The sequence below is a fragment of the Elephas maximus genome, chromosome 6 (genome assembly GCF_024166365.1).
Source record: "Elephas maximus indicus isolate mEleMax1 chromosome 6, mEleMax1 primary haplotype, whole genome shotgun sequence".
In the NCBI taxonomy this organism is placed as follows: Eukaryota; Metazoa; Chordata; class Mammalia; order Proboscidea; family Elephantidae; genus Elephas; species Elephas maximus.
In genome coordinates this window covers 74,174,971-74,202,079 of record NC_064824.1, presented here as the reverse complement: position 1 = coordinate 74,202,079, position 27,109 = coordinate 74,174,971, and the positions used below count along the sequence as shown (strand labels likewise).

At 55.8% G+C, this 27,109-nt stretch overlaps 4 protein-coding genes across 4 annotated transcripts; all 4 read right to left on the bottom strand.

The window, feature by feature from the left end:
- Nucleotides 1-547: 547 nt before the first annotated feature.
- On the bottom strand, nucleotides 548-3,610 carry HOXD9 (homeobox D9). Its single transcript, XM_049887508.1, has 3 exons — nucleotides 3,403-3,610; nucleotides 1,866-2,833; nucleotides 548-1,517 (listed from the first exon to the last, which is right to left on the bottom strand). Exons 2-3 carry the CDS (start codon nucleotides 2,656-2,658, stop codon nucleotides 1,276-1,278), a joined length of 1,035 nt encoding a protein of 344 aa, XP_049743465.1. The 5' UTR covers nucleotides 2,659-2,833; nucleotides 3,403-3,610; the 3' UTR covers nucleotides 548-1,275.
- A 2,498-nt stretch (nucleotides 3,611-6,108) lies between these two features.
- On the bottom strand, nucleotides 6,109-8,741 carry HOXD10 (homeobox D10). The gene is made up of 2 exons (XM_049887509.1): nucleotides 7,915-8,741; nucleotides 6,109-6,544 (listed from the first exon to the last, which is right to left on the bottom strand). The coding sequence occupies exons 1-2, from the start codon at nucleotides 8,657-8,659 to the stop codon at nucleotides 6,267-6,269; spliced, it is 1,023 nt and encodes a 340-aa protein (XP_049743466.1). The 5' UTR covers nucleotides 8,660-8,741; the 3' UTR covers nucleotides 6,109-6,266.
- Nucleotides 8,742-15,954: 7,213 nt separating this feature from the next.
- Nucleotides 15,955-18,161, bottom strand: HOXD11 (homeobox D11). The gene is made up of 2 exons (XM_049887510.1): nucleotides 17,378-18,161; nucleotides 15,955-16,570 (listed from the first exon to the last, which is right to left on the bottom strand). Exons 1-2 carry the CDS (start codon nucleotides 18,153-18,155, stop codon nucleotides 16,335-16,337), a joined length of 1,014 nt encoding a protein of 337 aa, XP_049743467.1. The 5' UTR covers nucleotides 18,156-18,161; the 3' UTR covers nucleotides 15,955-16,334.
- A 6,435-nt stretch (nucleotides 18,162-24,596) lies between these two features.
- Nucleotides 24,597-25,556, bottom strand: HOXD12 (homeobox D12). The gene is made up of 2 exons (XM_049889045.1): nucleotides 24,980-25,556; nucleotides 24,597-24,835 (listed from the first exon to the last, which is right to left on the bottom strand). Exons 1-2 carry the CDS (start codon nucleotides 25,554-25,556, stop codon nucleotides 24,597-24,599), a joined length of 816 nt encoding a protein of 271 aa, XP_049745002.1.
- Nucleotides 25,557-27,109: the final 1,553 nt, after the last annotated feature.

Sequence of the window (27,109 nt, the reverse complement as noted above, 5' to 3'; positions counted from 1 at the left end):
GAGCCTTGACCATTTTGATCCGCTAAGGTCACTTTGGGGCTCTCTTGGGGAGGGGCGGAAGCTCACAGCCAGACCAGCCCGGCCCCTCCCGTAGCCAGCCGGCCTGCCGAGCTGGGGGAGTTACTCCAGTGCGGAGTTGGCCTTTCCCTTGTTTGGAGAGGCGGGTGGGCGGCTGGGGAGCAAGAAAATGTGGGATGCGGTCTGCCAAAGTCCTAGCGAGAGGGTGCTTGGCTCCTGGGGCCCAGCAGCTCCGCTGGGAGCTGCAGCGAGGTTGACACTAGGCCCAGGCACAGCTCTGTGGAGGCTCTGGGACCAGGCTGGGGAGGGAAGGTGACGCCAAGGCCTGCCCCCCACCCCAGAGGCTGTGCTCTAGGCGGGACTGACCACACAAAGGGAAGCGGCCGCGAGGCACAGCTGGGAGATCAGGATAGAAGGGCCGTGGATTTTTAGCAATGCCTCCCTCCAGAGATAGGAGAAGTCTTGTGAGGGTGATATTTTTCAGTGAGACAGAGAAAACAGGCACACAGCGTCCCGGGCCAGCGTCTGGGTTCCATTTGATTAGGTCAGCATTTATTGGTAGGAAGCGGTAACATTTACAACTGGTCCTCAGTCAGGAGCCGGTAGGGCAGCCACCCGCGGCCGCCCACGTGAGCCCGGCTCTCTGGGGGGAGCTGGGTGGCTTCTGTGCACTGAGAACAACCTCCCACCCCCACCCACCCAGCTGAGAGCCTGGGCTCCTCTCCACCTCCCCCAAGGTCTCGGCTGAGGGCCCGCAGGCTCCCTGAGGAAAGAGGGCTTTAGTAACTGGTGGGCAACCCGGCTGGGCCTCAGCCTGGGCAGGCAGCCAGGGTATCTGCACTGTCGTCGCTTGCCTTCATTCTCGGAATTGGGGCAGGCTTGGCCCTTCCTTGGACAGCACTGGGGACTAAACTACAGCACTTTTCAGAAACACGGGGGATATTTACACAGGAGAGGGCTCCCCTAAGCCAGCGTGCACTCACAAAAGATAGCATTTCCTAAGGAACCAACGGGACAGGAAAGGGAGGGAGCAGGGTAGGGCAAAACCCCAAAGCCACTTGGTTTCTCCAACACATAAGCGAGCAAATACAGAGTCCCCCAAATACCTCACAGAGACCAACCACACAGTCACTTCTACCTTAAAAAGAGAAAGCAAGAAAGAAAAATCCGAGTCGCTGGAGAGTTTCTGGAAATCAAGCACCCATTAAGCAAATCCCCCGCTGCCTCTGCAAAGCACAGCGGTGCCGCCGGCGCCAGTCAGTCTCCTTTGGGGCATTTCTCCTTGCTCATCTTTTTCATTTTCATCCTACGGTTCTGGAACCAGATTTTGACCTGTCTCTCTGTGAGGTTCAGAATCCTGGCCACCTCGTAGCGCCGGTCCCGGGTGAGGTACATGTTGAACAGAAATTCCTTCTCCAGCTCCAGGGTTTGGTATTTGGTGTAAGGGCAGCGCTTTTTCCGCGTGGAGCGAGCGTGGATCCAGTTCGCGGCCGGGTTGTCTACGAAGAGAAGGGTTTGGAGAAGGGGAGCGAGGGGCGGAGGGGAGGCAGGGAGAGACGACAAGGTCGGGGAGAGAGCTTGTTAAATTAATTTCACCAAGGATGGCCGCTTTTCACAACTTGGGGGGAATTATCATAAAAAGCCTTAATGCCCGCGCTCTGTTTACCGTACAAACCGCGCGCCCAGGGTAGGTGGTTATGGGAAGCTTTTTTATGGATGCGTGTTGCTCGCCTGGGCTAGAGTAGGCGTCTAGACGTTTTTATAGGTTAGTAAAACTATCAGTTTTGCACATTCGAGCCTTACAGGTTTCAGCAATAAATCAGGGGGGCAATTTCTTTTGCACTTACTTGGGTCAAGTTGCTGCTGCGGCGGCTGCGGATGCTGCTTTTCCTCCTCCTTCAGCGGGCAGCTCGGGCTCGAGTGGTCGCTGCCAGCCGAGGGCTCCGACGAGCCGCCAGCCCCGGGCCCGGCCCCAATCCCCGCCCCGGGCCCGGCGCCCGCCGTTGCCGCCTTGTCCCGCAGGAAGGAGTTGCACGAGAACTCAGTGCCGCCGCTCCCCTGGGACTCCCGGGCGGCGGAGCACTCAGTCCGTTTGGAGGAGGAGGAGGAGGAGGAGGAAGAGGAGGACGCAGAGGAGGAGGCGGCGGTGGCGGCAGGGGCCGGAGCCGCTCGGGTTTCAGGCTTAATCCCGTAGTGGCGCCCGTTGGCTGGGCCGCCGGGGCCGGGGTTGGGACCAGGGCCCGGGCCGCCTCCGCCACCTCCGCCCCCGCCGCCGCCGCCCGCGCCGCCTGGGAAGCCGGACAGCGGCTCCATCCAGGAGCGCACGTAGCGGCCGGGCTCCGAGGCGGCGGCGGCCAGGGGCGGCGGGGGCACATACGGGTGGTAAAGGCCACTCATCGCCGCCGCCGCCGGGGGCTGGGCGGGCACCGCGGACCACGAGGCGGAGAACACGGCCGATTTGGGGGCAAAACTACACGAGGCGAACTCGGCGGCGGTGGCGGCCGGGCTGTCGGCCACACCTGCGGGCCGGCCCTGCGCGCTGGGCCCCGGCGGCCCGAAGCGTGCCGCGAACACCTCGTCGCCCTCATGGCCTATGAGCGAGTCCACGTAGTAGTTGCTGAGGGTGCCACTGGAGGACATTTTGAGGCGCCGCGAGCTCCCACCCAAGGTTACACTGCCCGCCGCCGCGCCGCTCCCCGCCGGCGCCGGAGCAGCCGACTAGTTCGCGGGCTGCAGCCTCCACCATTGGTCGCACGGCCCACGTGATCATATTTACCAATACCCGGAGTAAATCAGTCCGCTAAACTGGGGGCTGCTGTGATTTAAAAAAAAAAAAATCATCATCAACATAAGCGCTGCAATTAGAGCCCGCCGGCTCCGGCTTGTGCGCCGGGCCCCGCTTGGCCCGGCCTGCCTGCTGGCGGCTGGGACAACAGGCCCAGCTTTGGCCGGAGGAGGCGCTGGGGACTATTTGTTCGCCGCCTCTTGCCTGCCTCAGTCCTGCAGTCAGGACCCGGCGCTGACTTCCAGCTCCTGGGCTCCCAGCCTTGGGCCGCGCGTCCTGGGCGCACCAAGCGCTTAGCCTGAGCCAAGAGCAACCGGACGCCCAGGGCCGGGAAGGCCCGAGTCTGGCCTGGCTTCAGGAGCGGCCCCCTGGCGCCCAAGGGGAGATCTCCCCTCGATTCTTTCCCTACCCTAACCCAACCCCCCTACACACACTCTCACAGCTCGTCGTGTTGTTTAAAACAGGTGGAAGACCTCTGTAATGATATTATGCCTTTCAATAAAAATTTTATGAGGTGTATTTGATTATAGATTAATGTGTCCCTAATAAAACGGACGGATGGAGCAGCTCAGAGGGCCCCCTCCCCCTGCCACACTTACACTAGCACGCAGCCACACACACCCCCGACGTGAGGCTGGGCACACGCCGCGGCCCGAGGGCTGAGCTGGGGCGGCCTGGTACTCGGGCCGGGCGGGGCTGGGCGCCGCGAGGGCGGCGGCGGCCAAGACCCGGACTTCTGTCTGCCCTGCGAAGCGCCGGCGGGCAGTGAGTCGGCCCCACGCGGGCAGCAGCGGCCAGGGTGCTCATCTCCTCCGCGGCTGCTGTGAAGGCCCTGGAAGAGAACATGCCACAGGGCAGAGCCCAAATGCCAGCGCGGGGCCCGCGGCCGCCCACGCCTCGGCCCTGCCCCAGTGAGGAGAGCAGGAGCAGCGGCTTCCCTGACAGGGTGGCTTCGCGCGGTTCTCACTCAGAGACATCCAAGTGGATTCCGGGGATGTCTGAAAAATCCCGCGGATTTCTGGCTTGGTCCTGGGGCCACTTCAATTTTTTTTCTTTCTGTTTTTTTTTTTTTTTGCTTTCAGAGGTAAGTCTGGGCAGCCTTGAATCTGAGGGTAATATCCATTGTCACTCCCAAATCCATGGTACAAAGCCTCAGAAGCCCGGCTGGGAGCCGAGACAAAAGCAGCCCAGGCGCCGGCGGCAGAGAGCATCTTCCTTGCTCTACAAGTTGCCCAGCGCACCCTCGGAGGGCTCCCGGCCCACCTCGATCCCCGGAAAGAAAGAGGGAAATGGCTACTTATGGCCTGATTGATGGCCTTTGCCCATGGCTTTCTGATTTTGTTCCAGGGGGGATGTCTTTGCCTGTAAAGCACAGGTTTTCCTCGAAGATATTGCCCCCTGTCAACAACATGGCGCTCCCCACACTGCCTGAAGAAACAGTGAAGTTAAAATGATCTTCTTTTTCCTGCCCAAGCGAAGAAGGTCTAGGGACAGATGGATTTCAGTGTTCCCAGCCTGGCTCTGATTCCAAGCCCTCACCTCCAACTCCCAGGAAATGGTCCCCCTATGGAACCCAAGAAGATTCCCGATTTTCAGAAGACAGTTTCAAACTTGAAATAAATACTGCCTGTCCCAAGACCTTCTGGGAGAGGGCTCTGAGTCTCAGAGCACCTAAATGGACTGTTTTTAGAAAAAGAGGAAAAACTGTAAAGGACCTGTTTTGTGAAACTGCCTGATGCTGGCAGAGACCCTCTGAAACCGCAGCGAGAACGGGGGCAACGAATTCTCTGCTAGCTCTTCTCCCCGAGGCCTCTCTCCCTTCTCCCCAGCATGATCGGGTCAGTCTGTTCTCTTGGGCTGGAATCTTCCAGAAGCCCAGGAAAGCTGGCCCAAGCTTCTCCAGCTGTGGAGGTGGCTGGAACATTGGACTTCATGGGAAGTCATGTTCATTTGCAAATTCTTCCAGCCACCCTTTGTTAGTGCCCTTGTCTCCCACATACAATATTTTGTAAAAGGGAGAGAATTGACTGGGAAGAAAGTTTTTTTTTTTTTCCTTTTAAAAAATTTCATCTGGGCCACTAAAAGGTAATGGCTGAGCATAAAATCTGTCCAGAAGGAAACCAAGGCGAAGTGGAATGGGAAAACTCACCACCCCCCACCCCCCGGGCTTCGATGGGGCCTGGCTGTCCTGCAGTTGGTTGGGGATCAGGCCCGGGCGGGGCGGGGGGCAGAATTGGATGCGATGCAACGCTAAGCTGCTGCTTGTCTTTGCGCCTGTAATGGAGGCCTGGCTGCTTTCAGGTGGGCAAGACTGGTTTCAACCTGGCCCCCGACAATGGCATGCCAGCCAGAAATGGCAAGGACCCCACTGAAGTATTAAAAATAACACAGCCAAAACCAGAAAGAAGGAGACACAAAGTGGGCAGCTTCAAGGAAAAAAAAAAAGCAGCTTGGGCCACAGGCATACTTACCAGGTGGCGGTTAGAGGGAAGCTCACATCCTTTGAGAGTACAATTACTGGCTAACTTTGAGGGGTGGAGAGAAGAAGGCTCCCTTTTCCCCCAACTATGAAAACAGCCCATGCAGGCTAGATTATCACTCCCCCTCTGGCACTGACAAATTCCTGTACCCTAGGCCTCCTCCAGCTTCTCGCTCCCATCTGTCTTCCCCCCACTCTTTACCTCTCCCCACTCACTGCCCCAAACAGGCAGTTTAACAGGAAGCTAATCTCACAAAAGGCTTTTTCGTTTTCACCCTAACATATTTCCATTTCAGAAAGCAGAGGAGCAAACTCGTTTCCAGAGTTTATTGCATTATACATGCGACCAGAACATGCACAGAAAGGACAAGTTGCTGTTGTACTTCTAACAAACCACAGATGCACCACAAGGGAAGGGCTACAAGGCATAAGTCTTCAATATTCCATCTCGCCAAAGACAATTGCTAAGCTCATTTGTGAAAAGATACATTGTAATGTGCTTTTTAAGTCCCCCTCCCCCCAAAGCTTGTAGGTTTTCTTAATCTTTTATATATATATATGTAATTTTGAAAGTACTGGATGTATTCAAAACGCCATGAGATCATGGACTAGCCACACACACAGACCTTTTGCGTTCGAAAAACATGAAAATGTCACGTTGCTGGATGAATGGATGGATGCCACTACAGTTCCAATAAGTTAAGACCCAAATGAAAATGCGCAGTTATAGTTACCCTGCATTACGATAAAAAAAATAATAAATTACACGTGCTAGGTTTTTATATATATATGTATATACTCATAGGGATTACAGATCACTTGCAGCACGGACAGAATGACCCCAAAGTCACATTCTAGCAGGAAAAAAATAAAACAAAAAACAAAGAGCAATGAAGATTTTGTTTCCGCCTTGCCAGTCCTCCAGCACTCGGCCCTGGAACGCGGCGCTGCCTCTCCTAACACGGCCTCCGCCAGGCCTTGGACCTAAGAGAAGGTGAGGTTGGCGGTCAGTTCTCGGATCCGATTCTCTCGGCTCATCTTCTTGAGTTTCATTCGGCGGTTTTGAAACCAAATCTTGACCTGCCTGTCGGTGAGGTTAACGCTCTTACTGATCTCTAGGCGGCGCTCGCGGGTGAGGTACATATTGAACAAGAACTCTTTCTCTAATTCCAACGTTTGGTGCTTAGTGTAAGGGCACCTCTTCTTTCTGCCACTCTTTGCAGTGAGCCAATTGCTGGTTGGAGTATCAGACTTGATTTCCTCTAACAAAATTAAAGGGAGAAGAAGAAGAAAAAAATCAAGAATTTTTTTTTTTTTTTCATTCTGTTCAAATGTACCCTTGGCCATGACCCTGCTGGTAGCCAGGCCACTTTGAAAAATGCTGGTATTAAACATTACTTACAGGAGGTGGGCCCTGGAAGGGATTTTTAATTGATGCCAGATTAAAACTAAATGGCCAAAACAACACAATGGGAGGGCACTGTAGCCCTCTGCATCAGGGTTCTCTCTCTCTCTCAACTTACCCATTTGCACAAAACATTAGTACAATAGTAAACTTTCCAGGATCTACCAAGCAACATTCTAGCTGGTCAGTTTATATGCGGGCCAGAGTGGACCCAGCCACATTCAAAGCAAGCCTGCCAAATCCACTGTGGCCTCAGGTACCCCAGTCTGCCGCTTCTTCCTCACCTTTCCTGGACAGTTGGGGAACCCGTGGTCAGTTTTCCAGGTGCCCATTCTCCTTCAAAAGATAACTAAGGGAGCTAGTTCACCTTCTCTGCCCTGCCCTGCCTTGTTGCATTCTGGATTTCCTGAATTTGCATGCCCACTAGCCCCCTCACAAAAGCATCCCTCCCTTCCCCCTCACCAGAAACGTAGCCACTGTTGTGGCCCATCTCTGGGAACTGGGGGAGAGGCTCAGGGGCAGAATTCCTTCTCAAAAAGCCAAAGCTTTCAGCTCTTTCCCCTAGCCTAGCCCCAAGGCTGGCCCCGCGCTGGTCGATGCGGGTCCCGTTCCCCCCTTCGCCTTTGCCCCCTTTGCGGATGAATTGCAAAGCCTACTGCATTTTCCCCAGACAAAGCCAAGATTACCCAGCCCAGGGAGCCCTGTACCCCAGCCCAAGCACCGACCTGCCCGGCCATCTCGCGCCCCTCGCCGCACCTACCACCCCGCACCTAGCTCGCAGGACGCGGGGTGCATACATTTGAACACAAACACTGTGCCTTGGATCGCCGTAAAATCATCACCGGGGGGTTAAGGCAAAGCTGGGGCTGCAAACCTGAGCGGGAGAAAGGAGGCTCTGGGGCCGAGTTTACAAGCCGCAGGTCTCCTTTGCGCTCTTTTGTTGCGTTTCAGGTCTAGCTCAGGAAAATAAAATCCCAGCAAGCCCTCCCTCTGCCCAGGCGCCATCAGAGTGGGGCCAGGACTGCAGGAGGGGGACTGGGCAGCGGGGGAGAAACGGGGACCATCCCCGGGCGGGGATCGCCCCCTTTAATAGCCGGACGAGCAGCACCTGCCGAGTCGGGTGCCCGCCTTGGTGCCTGGGCTTGGCGCAGGACACCCGGGCGCTCCCTCTCCGCCGGCTTCCCGGGTTGCGCGCCCCGCTGGGGTGGCAACTCTGCTCATACCGACCTTTGCTTTCCTTCTCCTGCACTTCGGGGCTGGACACGGAGACCTCGGCCAGGCAGCTCCTCTCCTCGGGCAGGCCGCCCTTGGCCTCGGGACTCTCCACCTGGGAGACTTTGGCGGGCTCCTGGCCGCTCGCGGGCTCGTTCATCTTCTTCTCCATCTGCAGCTGGGCGGCCGAGAGCTGCGGCTTGGCCGCGCCGCGAGGGTTGAGCTGGAGCATGACAGTGGAGCTGCCTTCGGGGCTGTTATTGTACTCTTGGGTTTTCCCGGTGGCGTAGGTCTGACTCAGTCTAAAATATCCAGGGACGGGAACCTCGGGGTTCTCAACGGGACAGGACTCGGGGACCAGCCTCTGGTACGAAGGGACCTCGGCAGAAATGAGTTTGTTGCGCTTATCGGAATACATGCAGCAATTGGATTCTTCCTTAATGTTGGTGGTGAAGGAGCAAGTGGGAACTTGCTGTGTAACAGGTTGCTCTATTCGACAAGATCTGTTCGGGTCTGTCCAACTGTCTACTTGAGGTATATAAGGATGCACATTCATACCCATATTTTGGTGGTTCACTTCTCTTTTGGCCAGAGATGGGAGCAGTCCACAGGTTTGCATTCCATAGGTCCCCATGTCTGCGCTAGGTGGTGGCATGTACATGCTGGCGCTGCTCGAATAAAAACTGTCACTCCTGCAGGCACTGATCAAGGAATCTACTAAAAAAGTATTAGCAGCAGGAGAGCTGTTGGGAAAGGACATTTTGGGGAGGAATTTGAAGAAGAGAGATTGTGTCCTTTGTAGGCTGACATCTCTAGGAAAACATTCCCCGTGTAATTGTGGATGCCTCTGCCGACCACATGACAACCAAGCCAATGAGATTTGAAAATGGCCTTGAGCCGCAGCCTCCTAGCGTGTCACGTGCTCCCGAGCCGGGCCGGCCGGCCGCGTAAGCGCGGACAACAGCGACATCTACTAAGCGCCCGCGATAGTGCGCGCTGGAAACAGCCGGCCCAGCGCTCCTCGCCGCTCGTCCGCCCGCCTCCCCCGGGCTGGCTCGGCCAGCCCGCCCCACTCGCGCCCCCCGCCCCGATCTCCCGGCTCGGCCGGCGGAAGGAAAGCCTCGGCCGGAGGGGCCTCTGGGAGGACACGCGCGGGGAGAGAAGCCGGAGCGCCATGGCGCCAACACACAGACTCAAAGCATTCCCCGCACACACCCAGGCAGAGCGCTCCCGAGAGGACCGGGGCCGGGGTGGCAGGGTGGGGGCCAAGGCTGGTTACTTTAGGCCGGGGCAGTCGGGGAAGGTGAGTCCAATTCGCCGGGCCCTGACACATCCTACCCCAGGGGTTCAAAGGAAAAAAGCTCTGCACAAAGACAGAGCCAAAGTGTCCCGGGGAGCGGAGAAGAGAAGGGCCGTGAGAGCTGAGAGGCCACGTAGCTTGCCGGCCCCTGAGCCCCGAGGACCAGCCCTGCCCCGGCGCTGCCCTCTCTCTCGGCCTGCCTGCCTTGACTCCGGTCCCTCCGCGTCCGGCGGGCTACCCGAACCCTGGGCTGTCTGAGGCACCACACCCCGACCTCCGCGGGCCGGGCCGCCGGGAGCCTTCAGCCAAGGGACAATCCTTCGCCAGCAGTTCGCTATCCGCGAAAGCGTCCCTCGGGCTCCCAGACGGAGAACGAAACCAAGGTTTTCCCTCACACCCTGATAATAGAGAGCAGGAAGGACAAGAAGGAGAGAGAAAGAAAAGAAATTTGAAAAGGAAAGGGGAAAAACTCGCCATCCGACTCCAGAAGTTTTAGGCAACTGACTGGGCCAGGCAGGAGGGAGAGAGATGCGAAGGTGTCATTTGGATCTTCTGCAAAGAAAAATATGTTTTCCTTTATGGATTTTGTAAAAGCATTGGTTTCTGACAAGTGCAAGGTACAAAAGGTTGTGGAATTTATTAATACATATTAAGAAGAATCAGGGCGATCAATAAAATTCTCATCTACATTCTTGGGCTACTTGGTAATTTTCTTGCTTCTGAAGGTTTTTAAAGAATTATACCCGCTGTTGCCACACACGGGAAGATATTTTATTAACAAATCAATCGAGACTTTGTAAAGGATAAGATTAATAGTTAAGATTTAGCATAATGGCGTTCGCTTTATGAATTATTGAAAATTATACTATTGATTTTTTCCCTTCGCTACTAACCAAGAAGGTCAATTTTTGTTTTAACACAAATCGTCAAGTATTAAAAGCTATACTTTTGTCAGAAGTTGAGTTTTATAGTTCTGAACAATTCCTAAAATTATTTGACAAGGTTTTGCTTGGTTAAGAGAGGCAGGGGAGAAAAAAAGGGAGGTGGGGGAATCTTAGCCTTCTGTTTCCTTTGGCGAGGGAAAGTTCTATAAAGAGGACTTGGTCTGGGGTTGTGGTTGAGCCCATTAAAGAACAACCGCCACCACCACCGTGGAAACTAAGAGTTTTATGAGAAACTTCTCCAACAGCTTCCTCCCTCGTTCTCTAGTTGCAGGCGGGTGAGAGGCCCTACGGAAGCCCCAGGCTCCCGGCATCAGCGGGGAGCTTTAACCTTGATGTCCAAAGGCTTCCCTGAGTGAGGGACCCCGACCAGGGCACAGGAGCCATCCTCCGGCCTCCCGGGTTCTCTTTGTGGTAGCCAAAAAGAGAAACGGCCCCGGAAACTCTGACCGTGAACCAGCTCTCTGTCTGAGCAGGGCATGTGTGTTCTCTCCCTACACTCGCCTGGGCATGGTCTAGCCTTGGATTTCAGGCCCAGAGACTGAACTTGTGGACAAACTGGGTTTCCGCCTCAACAGAACAGATCTTTGGTGGTCGATGCTCATTAAAGCACTTCGGCATTCTGGGAGATAGAATAGCGCTGGCCGCTCCCTCACAAAATTTTTTTCCAACAAGCCCTTTGACCCCCCTCCCCAAAAGGAATCCCCCCTGGCCTGGTGGAAGCAGGCGATAGACATTATTTTCGGCCTTGGAACTGCTTTGCCTGTCCCCTCCTGTCGCCTCGAAGTGCCCTCGCCCAAACAATAACCCCTTTTAAAAACTCCGCGGTGGCAATGAGACAGACCTTTTAAACCTTTACGCAGCTGTTCAAATACAACATCATTGTCAGGTTAAAAGCCTGGCGCCTCTAACTGCTCAGGCTGTGAGATGCCGCCTTAGCCCAAGAGGCTTAAACATTACCTTTCCCGCGGGGGCGGCTGCTTTTAAGATTGGGTGGGGGGTGACGGAGGCAGGGGAAAAGCCACCAACTTTCGACTCTGGTCTTCTAAGGTCCTACCCAAAGCTAACAGCCACTGGCCAGTGCCCGAAAATCGCTTTCTCCCAGCACGGAGATCGTGAGATCACAGCACGGTTAAGCGTGCCCAGGGCTGGACAAAGTGCCCGTTCACGAGCTCTCGGCAGGCGCCCGCACATCAGCCTGGTGCTTCCGTACTCTCTCCCCTTTGCATCTCGGCCAGGCCAGTTGCCCCGAAAACGGTTGCCCAATTCTCCTTATTCCACCCGAGGCGAGGCTGTTCAGTCTAATCAGGAATTTTATGCCCATCAAATGCCCTTTCATAATCTTTATTTATACATAAAGAAGACATTCAGGTTAAAAACAGCTGATCTCTAGCAGAGCGGGTAGGGCTTCGGCGAACCAGGGCAGGCGGGATCTGCCTCACGAATTGGGGGCCTTTCCCTGTCAACTCCTGGTGGCCTTCTAGCCCAAAGTCATGACTATGTTGGATTTGGTTTTAAATGGGTCTTCTGCACTCACAGGAGGAAAAAAGAAAGTGTATAGATCAGATATAATTTCAGCTCTACTCTCACAATATTCAATATCTTTTATTCTTTTACAAAGTTCTGTCTTCAGACTATCTCCTTGAGGCCTGGCAATTTTTGAGAGGGACTTTTTTTAAATAATAAAAACTCCATTACAATAGAAATAATGCAAGAGAACGATCTGGGCTGGGGAGCTTGGAAAGTTTACCTAAGACCCTAAGGATGAAATGAAACAAATGGAATGAAAAGGCAGCGACTTTAAAGGCCAGCCTTTATTTTGCTTATGAGTATTTAATGTAGCTGCTGTTTCAATCATCTTTAGGTCAGTTGGAGCAGTTACTTGTTAATAATAAATAATAAATCAATATTGCACCACAAAGGAGACGAACACCCATATTTGAACCACAACACCATTCTCCCTGGCACAATTCTTTCCAGGGAAAAATTGAAAGGGTCACTTTAGCAAGAAATTAGCATTTGTAATCAAGAAGTGGCTTGAGTCTGAGCTTTCCTGTCTTTCAGAATAAGAGTGGTGCCCCTGGGCCTAAGCAAACCTGGAGGCTCCTAAGGTCACCCTGAATTAGGACCCTGAGAGTTCTGAGATCTGGGCCACTCTTTGGGGAATGCTAGTGACTGGGAACAAATTAACAGCCTGCCGGTCACCCCTTTGGGTTGTAATGTGTGCCTCCCAGCCAGGGTAAAAAGGAACCAAGGGGGAAAATGGGGAGGCTGGCCGAGCCATTAATGCAATGAAGGGTCTACGGAGACATGCAGAAGGGCTAGCTGCGGGAGCCTCTCTCCTGTTACAGACACAAAAGACACCGACTTTGAACATTTTCTCTCCACTTCAAGGTCTGAGACCTTGGGGCTCAGAATTTGTGGCCACCCTCTTCGAGCTCCACACACCCTGAGTGGCCAGAAGGGGACAGGTCCTCAGGCCCCAGAGGTCCTGGCCCCACCACCTAGCCCTTCTCAGGCCTGTTCTGGGCTGCTGCTGGGGGGGAAAGGAACTGCAGACCCGCCAAGCAGCCGTGGTCCACAGTCGGCTGCGGGCCATGGCCAAGGGGCTGGGCACCGCCAGATGCCCCCGGCTGGGGCTGCCTAACCAGAAACACAACGATATTTGGGGAGGGAGTGTTCTCACTCCACGTAGATGGAGTCGCTTCACAATAGCTAAATTGGACTTGCGGCCAGACAGGCGGGAGCCTGGGGTGCCCGCTGGGAACACCCACGCCTCTCGCTCGCGCCTCACCAGGGAACGGCACCCCAGCTCTGGCACAAGCCTCTGCCAGCTCCGGGGGTGGACGGACAGGGTCAGGGCTTTTCTCCCAGGGCCTGGAGGGCGGGAGACAGAGACGGCGGGGCCAAGGAGGCCAGGCGATAATTCTGGGGGCTGAGGGTGTTTCACAATGAACTTTGTGGGGCGAAGGGGGCAGGCACTCCCGTTTAGACCGCGGGCGGGGACATAGGCCTTCACCAATGTCAGAAGCCTTGCTGGGGGGTGGGGATGAGGTGAGAAAATGCTTCCAACGGCCGGTACCAAAATCAAACTTCGCGCCCCAAAGCCGGCGGACAGTTTGGAAGGATGTTCAGGCTTTTCTCAGAAAGCAAAGCCCCGTAGCTCCAAATACGTTCCCGGTTCCGCAGAGCCTTGGGGTGTAAACGTTTCGTGGGACAGGCTGCCGCCTCCTGCAGCTGCTTTAGCCCAGCCGGCCGCGGCGCCCCAACCCATAAACCTGCCGGCGCCTCCAGATAGCCACCCGCAGCCCCGCGCGGCAGGCACCGCCGAGAACGAACACCTTAGTTCCCAAGGCGTCTCGTCTCTAAAACACACTCAACTAGGATGCCGGCGCCTAGATCTTTCTTAAACAAAAGCCTTTTAATCATTCCAGAGGATCAGAGATTATGCAAGGCGGCTTTTTTTTGGGGGGGGAGGGAGTTTTATCTTCGCATCGATTTCCAAACTCAAACCAACGAGAAAACCGATTTTTCTTTCATCAACTCGCAGTAGCCAAGGCCAATTTCAAAATGCACGTATTTCTCTTTAAAAATATCTCCCTAACGCCATCCGGTTATACCAAGATACTCTTTTTACAACCGCTTTACCTTAAGGAGACAACAATTAGGCGATGGCCTGTTTAGGAATCTGGTTGCTCCCTTTTCACTGTCTTCATACAAGTTCCCAAACCTCCTGACTGCTTAGAACAAACAAAACAGCAAACAAACACCTTAGCGGCTGCCTATTTCTAACGGGCTGAGACCGCCTATTAGAATTCAGACAAGGTACCGCGGCCTCTTGGCCCAACGCGGCTTCTGGGACTTGAGTGCGCCCCCGTGTGGCTGTCCAAGGCCCTGCAAACGGGAAATGATCGCTCATGGGTTCTGCTTGCCTTCAGTGGCGGACACACAAGCTTGCTACATCTAGCTGCAGTTAAAAAAAAAAAAAAAAAGATAGATGGGGAGAGAAAGAAATAAACCAGTTTTAAGATTCTGGAACAATCATACTACTAGGGCACTGACATTTTAACAGACGCCCAGAATTCTAAACAAAGGAATCCCCTTCGGAAGGAAATTACTCAGTTGTGGCCTTTGTTTCTATTTCTTTTTTTTCCCAAAGGTTGAAAGAACCTTTTAAAAACTATATATAGTTTATGTATATATACACATTGTATATAGTTTTCTTTGTTCCATATCATAAAACGTGCACTAATTTATTTGACAGGGTGACAAATTGATTTCAATATAGCGAAGGTTTATGTCTGAACAGAACTTCCCCTTCCCAATGCCTGCTTTACAACCTGTGGCTCTTCATTAGAGCAAAGAGAACAGTTATCTAAGACTCTCCAAAAAAACACCTGCAGCATTTTTTAACTGCACTGCAAACATGGCTGGAAAGCAGTCTAATCTACCTGGTGTTTTAAAAACAGGTGAATTGCTATTGAATTACATAAATGTTTGAAGGGAAATTAAGGTTATTAATCCTGAAATTAGGAATTTGCTTAGATTTATGGTGAGCCCCGATATGATTCTGTGTGGTCATAAATGTGTGTGGGGGTCTGGATGTGTGAGCATGTGTGTGTGAGAGTGGGTGGCAGTTGAAAATCACAGGAGAACCTTAAGGCGCCCAATTATTCAGAAAGGTTAAAGGTGATGACCTTGACATTTCGGAAGTTCAAAGGCATACACTTATGCACTTATGTTTTTCCTTCTCAAAAAAAAAAAGACTTGGCAATTAAAAAATTTTTTTTCCATTTGAAAACGCATGCCTCTTCAGAAGATGCGTGGGATGGTGCGCATCTTATGGGTGTATTTCTTTATTTTACTTTGAGCTTATGAGAAGTTGACTCATAAGATCCACTTTACTCTTTTCAGGGAAAGAAAAGCTTTTCTCACTCTTCCAGTTTATTGCACGTTGCGGAAATCTCTTTTGGGCCCACCAGAAGGTGTATAATATAACCCAATTAAGCTGTTTAGAACTTTGGCTTTTATGGTGTTGTCTAGACAGTTCAAGGTTTTGTAAACAGCCTGGCCTGGCCCTGCAACATAAAGTGTAGCACAGCCTTTGCCACATTTTTTAACTTGAAGTGATAAAGGCAGTGAGAAGGGGGTCTGCAGCCCCTGGACCTATTCCAGGGTGGGGGCTTACCTTCCCTGCCCCAGACCCAAATGACACCAACAAAGACCCAACCCCTCTCCACCCATTTCCTTATAGCCAGCTATTTTTCCTAAATGTAGGGTTCTAATTTTGGTTCCTTGTTTTAAGGGACCCTGACTTCTTGATAGCTGTTAAGAGAGAATTTGGATTTTCTAACCAGTTTTTAAAATTCTTTCTTGTGTTTTTGGAAATTCCAAGTTCACTAGGCTGGGAGAGGGATTTCTTCATAGGCTCCTGCTCCTGAGACTCATTGCCTGGAGAAGGCAGCACCAGCACGGCTGGGTCACACCATCAATTGGAAATTAATCCCTGAAGTGACTTTAAAAACTGGTGTAGCCTGGATGGGGGAAAATCCTAGGCTTTATTTCAGCGGGATTAAAAAGCTTTTCATTCGATTTCTGGTTGTATGTGGAAGAGGGACTCTGGCCACTGGAATATCCTAATCGGGCACTACACTTCTCCGGAGTGGAAAACTCATACAGTGCATTGAAGCTGTAACCTCCGTTTTACCAGAAATCATTTATTCACACAAAAAAAGACAGTGGCTCATGCCATGATATGACAGACCAAAGGTACATTTCCCAGAGTTTAAATAATCTGCGTTCATCGAAGGAGAAGAAAGAGGTTTCTAAACTCAGAGCAAAACACCAGCCTTCTAGCCCCGCGGCCTAACTCCCTATAGATCCCACTGCTTCCCCAGTAGGACTGGGAGTGGGGAACGGGAACAACAGCACATTGGCGGTAAAATTGTAAAGGGACGTTTGCATTTACCATTTTCCCCTTATTAGGATCCGCTCGGCCAAGTCCCCGGCCTCGTCCGCAGGCTGCAGTGGTCGCTGGGAGGTCCCGAGTTGACCGTGGGAAGGAATCTGAAGCGCGGAGTTCCACAGAGAAGAGGCGTCACTAAACCCAAGGACATTGGGCCTGCGGAGGGCAGGCTGGTGGGGAAGAGGGTAGGAGAGTGGGGGTCGGGGGATGGGGGCGCTTCCTGGAGTTCTCAAAATAAGGGGTTTCCAGTGAAATACTGCAGACGGTCTCTGTTCAGTTTCTTTTCTTTCATCCTGCGATTCTGGAACCAGATTTTGACTTGCCGGTCAGTGAGGTTGAGCATCCGAGAGAGTTGGAGTCTTTTCTCTTTGTTTATGTACACGTTAAAGAAAAACTCGCGTTCCAGTTCGCGGATCTGGTACTTGGTGTAGGGACAGCGCTTTTTCCGGGAACGCTGGGGGGCCACTGGAAGGCAAAGAGACCAGAGGGGTAAGAGAGGCCGTTGCCTGGTCACCCTGGTCCGTCCGCCCGCCCGCCCGCGCAGGCCACCGCGCGAGGGCCAGGCCCGGCCTGTTGGGGACGTCCCCTGCTGCCACTGAAAGGCCTTGCCTGCGTCGTGGGAGATGATATATGGGCGGGCAGAGGAGAGAGTGTGCGGGCGTGGACGTGTGCTCACGCCCGGACACACACACACACACACACACACACACACACACACACACACACACACACACACACACACAGAGCCAGCCTGGCACGGAGGTGAGGAAACAGAGGGCGAGGCAGGCCCAGAGCTGGAACCCGGAGGGAAAGAAACACGAGCGCTCTGGGGCATCTGCTTTACTCCAGCCGCACACGTCAGCCAGCAGCTTGGATAAAGTCCAGTTCAAGGATCAAACTTCCCCCCTCCCCTCCCTTAAAAACAAGAGGCTTGGGTGTCCGCACTCTCAGACCCGCTCCAAATCTCCCCTCCCTCCTCTCTTTAGCACTGGGAGAGAAGGCAGACCTGGTCCCTAGCAGCCCCCTCCTCCAGAAAACTGGCAAAAGCTCTCTGCTGCGATTAATGTCCTTCTCGAAGTCTACCTTAAGCCCACCTAAATTGGTTTCCTATCGTAAACACGCTTTACAACGGCCCGGGAAATCTTATAGGATGTATAAACCCCTTCGAACGCTTATAAAGTGGCACATAAAACGGCGCAAGCTGAGGGAGGCCCCCGCCGCCCCCCCCTCGCGCCCGGGCCCCCAGCCCTCCCGCCAGCGCCCGCTGCCTACCTGCGCCACGGCTCTTTTCGGCCCCCTCCTCCCCCGGGGGGCCCTCGCCGTCGCCGCCCTCCGCCGTCCCCTTGGGCTCCGGCCCCGGGGTCGTCTTAGCGCAGGGACTGCTCCCGCCGCCGCCGGCACCCGCCTTGGAATCGCCCTTGTCGCCAGAGCCCTCGGGCTGCTGTGGCGCGGGCGGTGGTGGGGGCTGCGGCCCGGAGAACGGAGGACCTGGCGCCGCCTCGTAGAACTGGTCGAAGCCCTGCGGCAGGATGCCGTTGCGGCCCACGGCGCTGTAGAAGTTGGAGGCGGCGCCCGCGGGGCCGTGCGGCGGCCCGGGAGCGGCGCACACCGGCTCCGGCGCCTTAAACAGAACGTCCGGCCGGCGGCCAGCGGGCGGGAGCAGCTCGCGCTGCATGGCCGCCTCCTCTGCCGCCGCCGCCGCCGCCGCCGCCGCCGCCGCTGCCGCGTAGTAGGGAGCGTAGCCCCCGGCGCCGCCGCCGCCACCGCCGCCGGGGCCGCCGCCGCCGCCGCCGCCCCCTGCGCCGCCGCCACTACCGCCGCCGCGGTACGGCCACTTGGCGCGCTCCAGGCCGTAGTCACGGAAGGCCACTTCGCGCACAGGCTGGACGTGTGGCGCCAGGTTGGACGAGTAGGGGAAAGTCATCTGGCAGGACGACGGTTGCGACAGGAACGACGGCTTGCTGGCGAAGTCCGACGGGGCCACATAGTAGGCGCAGCCCGGCAGGTACATGCTGGCTGCGCTCGGGCCGCACTCATCAAAGTCGTTCATGGCTCCGCGGCGTGCGCGCCGGCGAGCCCCGGGCCGCTCCCCGCGCCGCCAACCTGAGCCATCGATTGCACAAGAGGCTTGGGCCAGGATCAACTAAGCAAAAATCCCCACCGGGCGCTGACGTGCAATTCATCTTGATTGATTCTGGTGGTAATTATGTCACGTGACGCCATGGAGAGAAATGTCCTTATATCTATATCAGCGCTAGCCAACACTCCCCGGGACAGCTCCTGGCGCCAAGACGCGCGAGCGCTGGGGGCGGACCGGCCTCCTTCTCCCGCCAGCACTCCCTCGGTTTCTTCTGATCAGGCTGCGCCGCAGGCCGGTCACCTGCGCGCCGCCGGCGGCTGCCACCGCTGGGCGCATCTGCCACCGCCCGGCCGGGCCGCCCGCCCGCGCCGGACCGCCCGCGCCGCTTTAAGTACGCGGACCGAGGCCGGCGGGGAGGAGGAGGGAGGGGGAGGAAGGAGGAGGAAGGGGGAAGGGAGAGAAGCGGCAAGCGGAGGGGGGAGTCCCTGCCCTGGACGCAGGGACTAGGTGTGAGGGTGTGAGGTTCCCACTCCCCCACCCCTTCCTGCAGCCGCTCCCTCCCCCGCGACGCCGCCACCCTCTGCAGTTCACCCACCCGCCGGGAGCTTGTAGCTTCTTGTTCAAGGGGTGTAATTGCGCCGCTTTCAGGGGGCGCGGGGAGCCCTGATTTACATATTTCTCTGCCTGGCTCAGTTCGCAGCTTAGGAACTTGGCTCTCTCCACTTCTGACCCCGGAGGCGCGATTGCTGGCCTGGAAAATCCCACGCCTAACCCCTCCCAGGCGCTCACCCGGGCCAGGCCTCTGTGCCCACCCGGCCCTCTTCTCGTCCTCTTTAGTTTCCTTCCTCCTCTCTGTACCTCTCCTGTTTCTTCAGTCTTCTTTCTTCTCTCGCTGTCCCCTCTCTTGTTTCCTCTTTCATTCGTCCTTCCGCTCTTCCTTTCCTAGCCTCTTTTTTCCTGTCTATGTTCCCTTAGCCTCTGTTCTCCTTCCCCCAAGCGGTGTGTCACAGTCTCTGTATCTCTCTGTCTCCCCTCTGCCTCCTCTCGCCCAGTGCTAAAGGGAGGAGGGTGCTCAGCCAGCGGAGACTCCCCGTGGCCCCAGCTTCTCTGGAATCTGGGGAGTCTAGTGAACAAAAGAACCTGGGGTCCTACACTCAGGTGCCTGGTCTCCTGCTCACCTCCCACAAGGGGCCAAACACCAGAGCCTCCACCCGCCTCACCCCTTCTGTTTTCCAGCCTGGCCTGCGATCAGCCTGCCTCACACCCAGCCCCTTCCTGCTTCGTGCGTCCACATCTCCCCAGGCTCCTCTGGCGGCTTTGGGCCGGCACAGTCACTGTGGCCCCCTGGGAGGTCTGTTGGCTCTGGGGGGTGTGCTCTCAGCAGTGTCTGCCTCCCCATTCGAGCCCCTCTGCGCCACCTAGCCTAGAGGCGGGTTCTTCAGTGCCCCCATCCACTGGTCACAAAGTCTCACTCTACTCCTCGGCCGCAGCGGCCCGCTTTCTGAGCCCCGGGGTCCAGGCGAGGCCTGGGCTTCCACCTCAGGGAGAGCGGGGCTTTCCAAAGGTAAAATCAGTCTCTCCAAAAGAAGCTCCCAACCCCAAATCACAGAACAGAGGGAAGGAGACGGCCCTCTCTCCAGGATTCCTCTGCCTAGGCAATTCCAACACTGGGACACGGGCCTTAGCCCTACGCCCAGAGTAGACAGCGCTGTCTGAGGGGCTAGCTCGGTCCCCGCCCCGGGTCTCCGCAGTGCCGGTGCGGTGCACTCTGCCCACCGTGCCGACAGACAGAAAAAAGGCGAGTGGAGCTAATATCTATTTTCTGGACGAAGTTCCCCCTTCCTCCCTCTCTTCTCTCCCTTTCTCCCTCCCTTTTCCTCCTCCACCCCCTCCCACTCCTGCTTCCCTCCCCGGACACTGCGCAAACAGGTCGGCGACGACTGGAGAGCATACACCGAATCTCCCACTCCCCAGAACTGCCCATCCTTGGGTGCCCCTTCCCCGCAGGTGGCACCCGCGCCCAGATTCCAGCTCACCCCCTTCTCCTCAGCCCAGACCTCGGGCACGCTCTTCTGACTCCCGGTATCCATCCCCGGACCAAGTCTCCCCCTTTCCGGCTTGTGGTCGACGCCCCTGGATCTCTCCTAAAATGGCTCCCCGGACACTGCACACTGGCCCTGCGGCTGCTCAGGAACCAGGGCCGCTGCGGAGGGGCCCTCAGGACGGGTCTCTCTGGGTCTGGGGGTGGGCAAAATTGCCGCACCGTCTGTTTGCTCACGGCACCGGGACCCCGCACAGGCAGCCCGCCGCCCCCAAAGCGGAGCCCGCTGACCGCCAAAGGGGAAAATGGGGAGGACGAACCATTCAAGTTCAACGACATGGCGACGGCGGCGACGGCGGGAGCCCCGCTTTGGCGGGGGAGGGTCCGCCATCTGCAACCGCGCGCGGACGCCGAGGGGAAGGGGGCAGCTGGCCCCTTTCCCGGGTTAGCTGGACCCCTGCCCCCACACACAACCCAGGGCTTTCGTTCCGGGCCCTATCGGCTTCGCCCTTAGACACCAGCCCCTCCTTGGTCCTAGACCCTGTTTCCGGACCCCAGGGAAAACCGCAGCCTCTGGACCCTCGCGTCCAGCTCCAGAACCTACCGTGAAGACCCCGGCGTTGTGGCCTTGTCCTCTGCCTGCGCGACCCCACCCGAAACGCAGGGCGAGCACCGGGCCCTCGAGGCATAGCCAGCAGCTCCGCGAGAGGTAGCTTTCCGCGCAGCGCCAGGACGCGATGCGGTATTTTCGAGCCACCCAAGATAAGACACTAACTTGACCTTAACTTTGTCAGGGCGCCCCTGGTATCTGGAGAACGTGAACAGACACTGTCTGGCAGCTCTCGTAAAAGCTGACTGGGGAATGGATTCTGAGTCATTTCATTTATTGCCACTACAGTTCTGCGAGGAAGCTTTTCCTCTCTGCCAAACTTTAATTATTTATGCTCTTTTAGGAAACGAAAGGAGACGGGGGGGGGGGACACCCAGAGCCAGTCCCTTCCCTGCAGAGCCTTCGGAATGGGTTCCTCCAGTGAGGCGACAGGAAAACAAAAATGTGGGGAGATCACCTTTGTCCAAGGACGGTTGGACTGGCGCCGTGCCCCCCCCCCACATCATTGAGGGGGGAGGACGCAGCTGGGAGAGGCGGGGTGGAGGGACACCCCCCCACACCCGCAGACATGAATATTTACAACGGTTCCGGATTTCTTCTCCGCCCGCCGGCCTCCCGGAAGCCTCCGCAACCCGCCTCCCTTGGGGGGAACCCCCAGGCCTTAAAAGCGTCCCCAGGTCGGCCCTCTGAGCTCGCAACCAATTTAGTGCCAGACGAGGCCGTTTTTTCTCGTTCTAAAACCTTTTTCTTATCTAAGAGGCCCGCATGGACTGCGGCATTGCGGAAGACGCGTTTGGCTTTGTGCTAGAGAATGTTGAGCACTCAGATTTCATCACTTCTCTCTGGCGTTTGCTTTTTTACGAATTTCGCCGTGGTTCCGAATCTCGGTCGGGACCTCGACTAGGGAAAGAAGGAGGGCACAGCCGTCTTTGTGCGGATCAGTAAGGGGGAAAGATTTGGAAAACACTCCTGAATCCCCAACCGACAGACAAGCTTTTACATTTAAAATAATTTAATTCTCTTTGAGGAGTGATCTCCATGAATACCCCCCGCCCCAAGCCTAAAGGAAAAGAACGCGGCGATGTAATGGTATATTTTGGAAGAAAACGGCCTACGCGTGTTGCCTTAGGGCCTGACCCTGAGTAAGTCCAGGTTCTTATTCCCTTCTCCAGCCCTCCAGACCCAAGGTCTGAATGCGGCCTCCGTCTTTGTTCAGTTGTTTTCGAGGAGGCAATCTTCGAACGCAGACTCAGACTGGGAGACCTGGTTCCGGGTGCCACCTCCTCCTTGGGCCCAGCCAAGCGGGGAAATATTTCTGCCAATCCGGCCTCTGCAGCCTATTGCTTCTTTTTTCTATTGTGTGTGTGTATGTATATATACGCATTTTTTAAAGGAACGATTAAAATACATTAAAAAAATATGCATCAAATTCTCTTAAGGGGATTTGAAACGTGGAACACTTGGTATTAGAGATTTAGCAGTTTTGCTAATTCTCCATCTTGATAAAAACTAGTCATTCTCTGGCTTCCTTCTACTAGTGAGCTGGGGGCTACAAGAGGACAGTGAGTGTCAAAGAGGTGCTGTCTTTCCGACCTGAGCCAGAGGCTCCTGTGGTGCAGAGGCCACAATTCCCAAGGAAGCGGCCTGGTGGGCTCCCCACTGACTGCCAGTATCGAGGATTTCCACAGGGCACAGCTGTTCTGGAGAAGTCTGACCAAAATTTGGCAAGGAGAGATGTTTTCTATCGAAATCTGAGGAATTTCAAATTGTAGCATTCTCCTCAGAAAACGATGTTTGAAAATTTAGACAAAGTGCAGAAGTCCTGGCCTGCAGCAAGCCGTGGTTCCTCAGAGGGTATGAGGCCCGTGGCTCCCCCTCCTTGGATGTTTCATACATATTTTGTTCACATGCTTTTATACACGATTTCCTGATTTCCTCAGAAGCCATTTTCTCATTTAAGGAACAGTCAACACCCGCCATGAAACACCAATCAGGAATGAAAAACGAATTTGGGGGCCTGAAAAACATTAAGAGGGAACCTGAAGCTGTTTGAATAATCGACATTAGCTCCCTCACAGCTTAGCTGGACACTGGGTATTTATTTCTGATTAAAACATATCTATCTGTTTGATATATACAAGCTATTGTTTTTGATAAAATCAAAACAAAACAAGACATGCATGACAACTACTAGATAGCAGAGAAATGCAGCTGGCCTGAACAGTCAACTGAGTTCAATGGGGCTGAGGCTCAGGGCTCCATGTGCGGTGCTCACTCCTGGTTGAAGCCCTGGGCCTCCATGGAAAAGAAGCCATTAGACTTTGGGAAGGAATCCTGAATCCTCAGGCTGTTGCGCATCTCACTGGGAGTTGGGGGCGCTACTTTGCAGAAAGGGAGGGAGAAGAGACAGGGATGGTGGCAGAAGCATGAGGGCCCTTCAGTTCACTGAGGTTCAGGCTGAACACCCCAGCACATCCAGGACAGCTCCTGCTGGGTGGCCAGGAGCCCATCTCCAAAGGGTGAGCCTGACAGGGCCCAGGACCTTGCAGGCTCTGCTGAGGCAGGCCAGACATGGTCTCTGATAGGGACGGTGGCTTGGCCTTTGATGGAGTTGGCTGGTGGCACAGAAAGTGAGGAGAATGGAACGCCTGGTCCTCTCTGCTTGTAAAGAGCAATAAGGAGGGGCTGTGACTCTGAGGGGCCTCCTCTCCGCTCCCTGACTGGTGAAGCTTTCCCTTCTCGCTTCCTGTGGTGGTGCATTAGGGTAATTTAAGAAAGAAACACACATCAATACCTTTTCCCCACCTCACAGGAAAGCCATATTTACAATCAGAGCAGAGCACACCCCCCCAATCCCTCCTCCATATCTTTCCCTCCTGCTTGTACAATCCAGCCTCAAAGCCAACTGGCAGCCCCCCTTTCCAGGGCTGAGAGCTGCTAGCTGTGGGTCCAGTTACAGGGTGCAGAAGCCCAGCCTAGGTAAATGTGGGGAGGTGGGAGAAGCAGGGGAGTTTTGCCAGAGCTTTCTGGAAATTGCCCCAGCCTCCCCATCCCATCCCAGGGAGGAAGTCTCCAGTCCACTCCACCTAGTTGGAGGGGCCAGTCCAGCCTGCATTCTGAGGTATCTCCAAGTTTGTCAGGCCACCTCTCCCCGCTCTTCCCCTTTCCTCCAGAAGTCTGAAGGTCTAGGGAGGCTTTTGTCCTCTCAAACCAGTCAGGGCAGATGAGAGGGGGGAGGCGGCACCCTTTCCTTCCACCACTGGAGATTCTGGCTATGCTTGGGCTCCAGAGAGACCGAATCCAACTGCAGCACTTTCCACTCGTTCTGGAAGCCTTTCTAAATTCACCCCTACTTGGAGCTCTCCCTAGGCGCCTGCTAAATGCAGAAAGGGCTGAGAGAGGGAGTAAGATAGACTAACCGGGTGGAAGAGAAAAATCCAAGTACGAATAAACAACGGTCAAAACGCCCCAGCCAAGAACCAGAACAGGTGATCACAGGCTCCCACGTGGAAGCCTCAAGGCCAAGGTTGCGCTGTGACTTCTGAACGCCCCTCAACCAACTCTCAGAAAGAGGGAAAAGAGCGGATACCCCAATGGCCTGGTCTCAAAATCTCCTGATGGTTTCCGGCCTAGAGACTGAGCAGGAGGGTGCGGAATCATCAGAGAGAGGGACAAAGGCAAAGCCCCAGCCCCGCTTCTCCCCACGTTAGGCCTCGGACCCAAATGTCAGGCCTAGCCCTTCCTCTGGCCTCCAGCGCGGCTAGTAGAGAGCCAGTGCCTGCTCGCGCAGCACCACGCGCTTCTTCTTCATGCGCCGATTCTGGAACCAGATCTTGACCTGCTGGTCACTGAGGTTCAGCCTGTTGGACAACTCCTTGCGCTTCTGCCGGTTGATGAATTCGTTGAGTAGGAATTCGTTCTCCAGCTCGGCAATCTGCTGCTTTGTGTAGGGTTTCCGCTTCTTGCGGGCCCTTCCTGGGGCCGACCCCCACGTTAGGCCTGCAACACAGCCCCAGCCCTCGTCAGCCCGGCCCTATCCCAGTTGCCTGCCCGCCCACAGCAGCCCCCCACACCCATGCTGTCCCCTGCACCCCATCTCCCTTCCCGGCCCAGACTGGCCCAGGTAACACGGCCACCGTTTACCGTCGGGCAGCGAAGGTCTCAGGCAAGAGGCGACGCCGGCCGCCTGCACTGTCATGTTCAAGTTGAGCTGGCCCTTGGCGTCGTCCTTGAAACTGGCAGAGGCGCAGGGGGCCACATCGAGCAAGGCAGCGGAGCCAGCCGCCTCGCGCCCCACACCAGCATAATCGTACTTGGCCGCTTTGAGGGCAGCGGCCCCGGAAGCCAGGCTAGACTCGGGAGCGAAGAGCGGCCGCCCACGGCCGCGTTCCTCTGGCCCAGTGGCCGCGTCGGGGGCATAGAACTTGGCCTGCTCTTCGGGTCGGTCCTTGGCGCCCGGGGGCTGCAGGCCAAGGGGGCCGGAACCAGCCAAGTAAGGCTGCGAGAAGCCACCGAAGGCGGTGGCGCCGGCGGGCTGCGCGGGGGCGCAAGAGGCTGGCGCAGCAGCCCAGGGCAGCCCGCCGCGCGGGTAGGAGATGGGGGGAAGCGCGGCCAACTGGCCGCCATTCGGCCGCAGGTTGGAGAAGTAAAAGGAGTCGGGCGACTGCAGATTCAGAAGCGAGCCCACATAGCCCGCTCTGTAGAGACTGCGCTCACACATCTCCAACAAAGGGCTTCGGCTGCACTCGCAGCAGTATTTAGTTACAACCGGGAATAAGAGGACTGGCTCAGACGATTGGACAAAACTTTGCCTGCAGGTTCTTCAAAGCCGGTCATTTCAGCACCGCCTACATCCCCCTACCCGTTTTTTCCCCCCCTTCAGGGTATTATGATAACACCCGCAATGTTCGATGGCGAGCGGGGAGGCTGCCAAGCAGAGTCGAGACGTGTTGAACTGCGGTTAAGACTTCCAGGCCTGGCTTCAGGAGCTGGGGGCATCCGGCAGAGGACGCCTTTGCCCTGCTGTCCCTTGGGACCCTTCCCGGTCTTGATTGGCTTTGCACTCCTGTTTCCCGTCGGCTACCTGGGCCCGGCTGGTTTCTCCTGGCTTTAAATTGCGGCTGAGGCCTTTTTCCAGTAACTCGGCTCCTCTCGACTTGTCCGGCGGGTCCCCAGCCCTATCCTGAGCCTTTCCTAGCTCTATCCCCACCCTCGCTAGAAGTTCTCCGGAGGGACTTCTGCTCTGGGGATCTGACAACGAAAATCCGCCGCCTGGGCCTTCAATCCAGGCTGCAGATCCAGCCGGAGAGGCTTGCTGAAGGCGGAGAAAGGCATTACAATCTCTGCCCAAGCTTTGTGCCCAGGAAGGAGGCTTCGCACCACTCCTGGTGCATCTCAATGGCCAGGGCCTCTGCTCCTAGGAAGTCAACATTCAGGTCCATGGAAAATGCCAGCCCAAGGGCCGGGCATCTCGATTTGCCAGGCGTGAACAAAGGCACATTTCTTATATCTTCGAAAGTCACCTTAATGACTACACCCTGTAAATCGTAACTCCAAGGTGTCCATCCACCGCGTGCCGGGCAGAGCAGGAAGCGCTCCGTCCACTGGGTGTGGAAAGGCAGAAGAGCCAGAGCCACCGGCTGGAGAACAGGGGGGCCACCGAGGCAGCCAGCTAGTAGCGCTCCTTGGTTGGGTGCCTCCAGAGGCATGGGTCGCTGGCGGATTCGCTGGTCCTGAGAACAGAGAGGCGGGTTGAGGCAGCGCTCTCTCCGAGGCAACCATGGGGAAGAGTGTGCGCAGCCTCCGCCGCAGGCGGTCCTGTGTGGTCTGGCCAGAGGGCTAGGGGTTCTCCCCTCCCGTCCCAAGACCTCCAGCGACCGTGTGATGGGCGCCTGCCCCAGCCTGCAGCCCGCCCTGCGGCCTCCGAGCCAAGCTGGAATTGGTTAGAGCCTCCAGCTCCCGCACAGAGACCACACAGGCGCCGCCGGAGGGCAAGGCTGACCACCGCGCTGCGACTTTATTGTGTGAGTTATGGCGACCAATTGGGCGGCTCTGGGGAACGCAATCGACCTCTTCCTCCCGCTCTAGGGCGGAGGGGGGGGCGGGGAAATGGGGTGGGCAAGGCCAGGACTCCTCAGGGCTCTACTCATTTCCTTAGGAGCTCAGGCTTAGATGCACATGCTCCCAGTCCTTTCAGGAGGGGTGTAGGCACAAGCTGCAACCCCAGTTCCCAGGAACTTAGGGGGCCCAGGTGTGAGGCCCTGATGCCCCTTA

Coding starts and splice junctions, on each gene's coding strand:
- HOXD9 (XM_049887508.1), bottom strand. CDS start 2,658: ATGTCCTCCAGTGGCACCCTCAGCAACTACTACGTGGACTCGCTCATA. Junction 1,518..1,865: donor GCAGCAGCAACTTGACCCAA/GTAAGTGCAAAA, acceptor TTCTCTTCGTAG/ACAACCCGGCCGCGAACTGG.
- HOXD10 (XM_049887509.1), bottom strand. CDS start 8,659: ATGTCCTTTCCCAACAGCTCTCCTGCTGCTAATACTTTTTTAGTAGAT. Junction 6,545..7,914: donor GCAGGAGAAGGAAAGCAAAG/GTCGGTATGAGC, acceptor TAATTTTGTTAG/AGGAAATCAAGTCTGATACT.
- HOXD11 (XM_049887510.1), bottom strand. CDS start 18,155: ATGAACGACTTTGATGAGTGCGGCCCGAGCGCAGCCAGCATGTACCTG. Junction 16,571..17,377: donor CGAAAAGAGCCGTGGCGCAG/GTAGGCAGCGGG, acceptor TTTGCCTTCCAG/TGGCCCCCCAGCGTTCCCGG.
- HOXD12 (XM_049889045.1), bottom strand. CDS start 25,556: ATGTGTGAGCGCAGTCTCTACAGAGCGGGCTATGTGGGCTCGCTTCTG. Junction 24,836..24,979: donor GAGACCTTCGCTGCCCGACG/GTAAACGGTGGC, acceptor GCTGTGTTGCAG/GCCTAACGTGGGGGTCGGCC.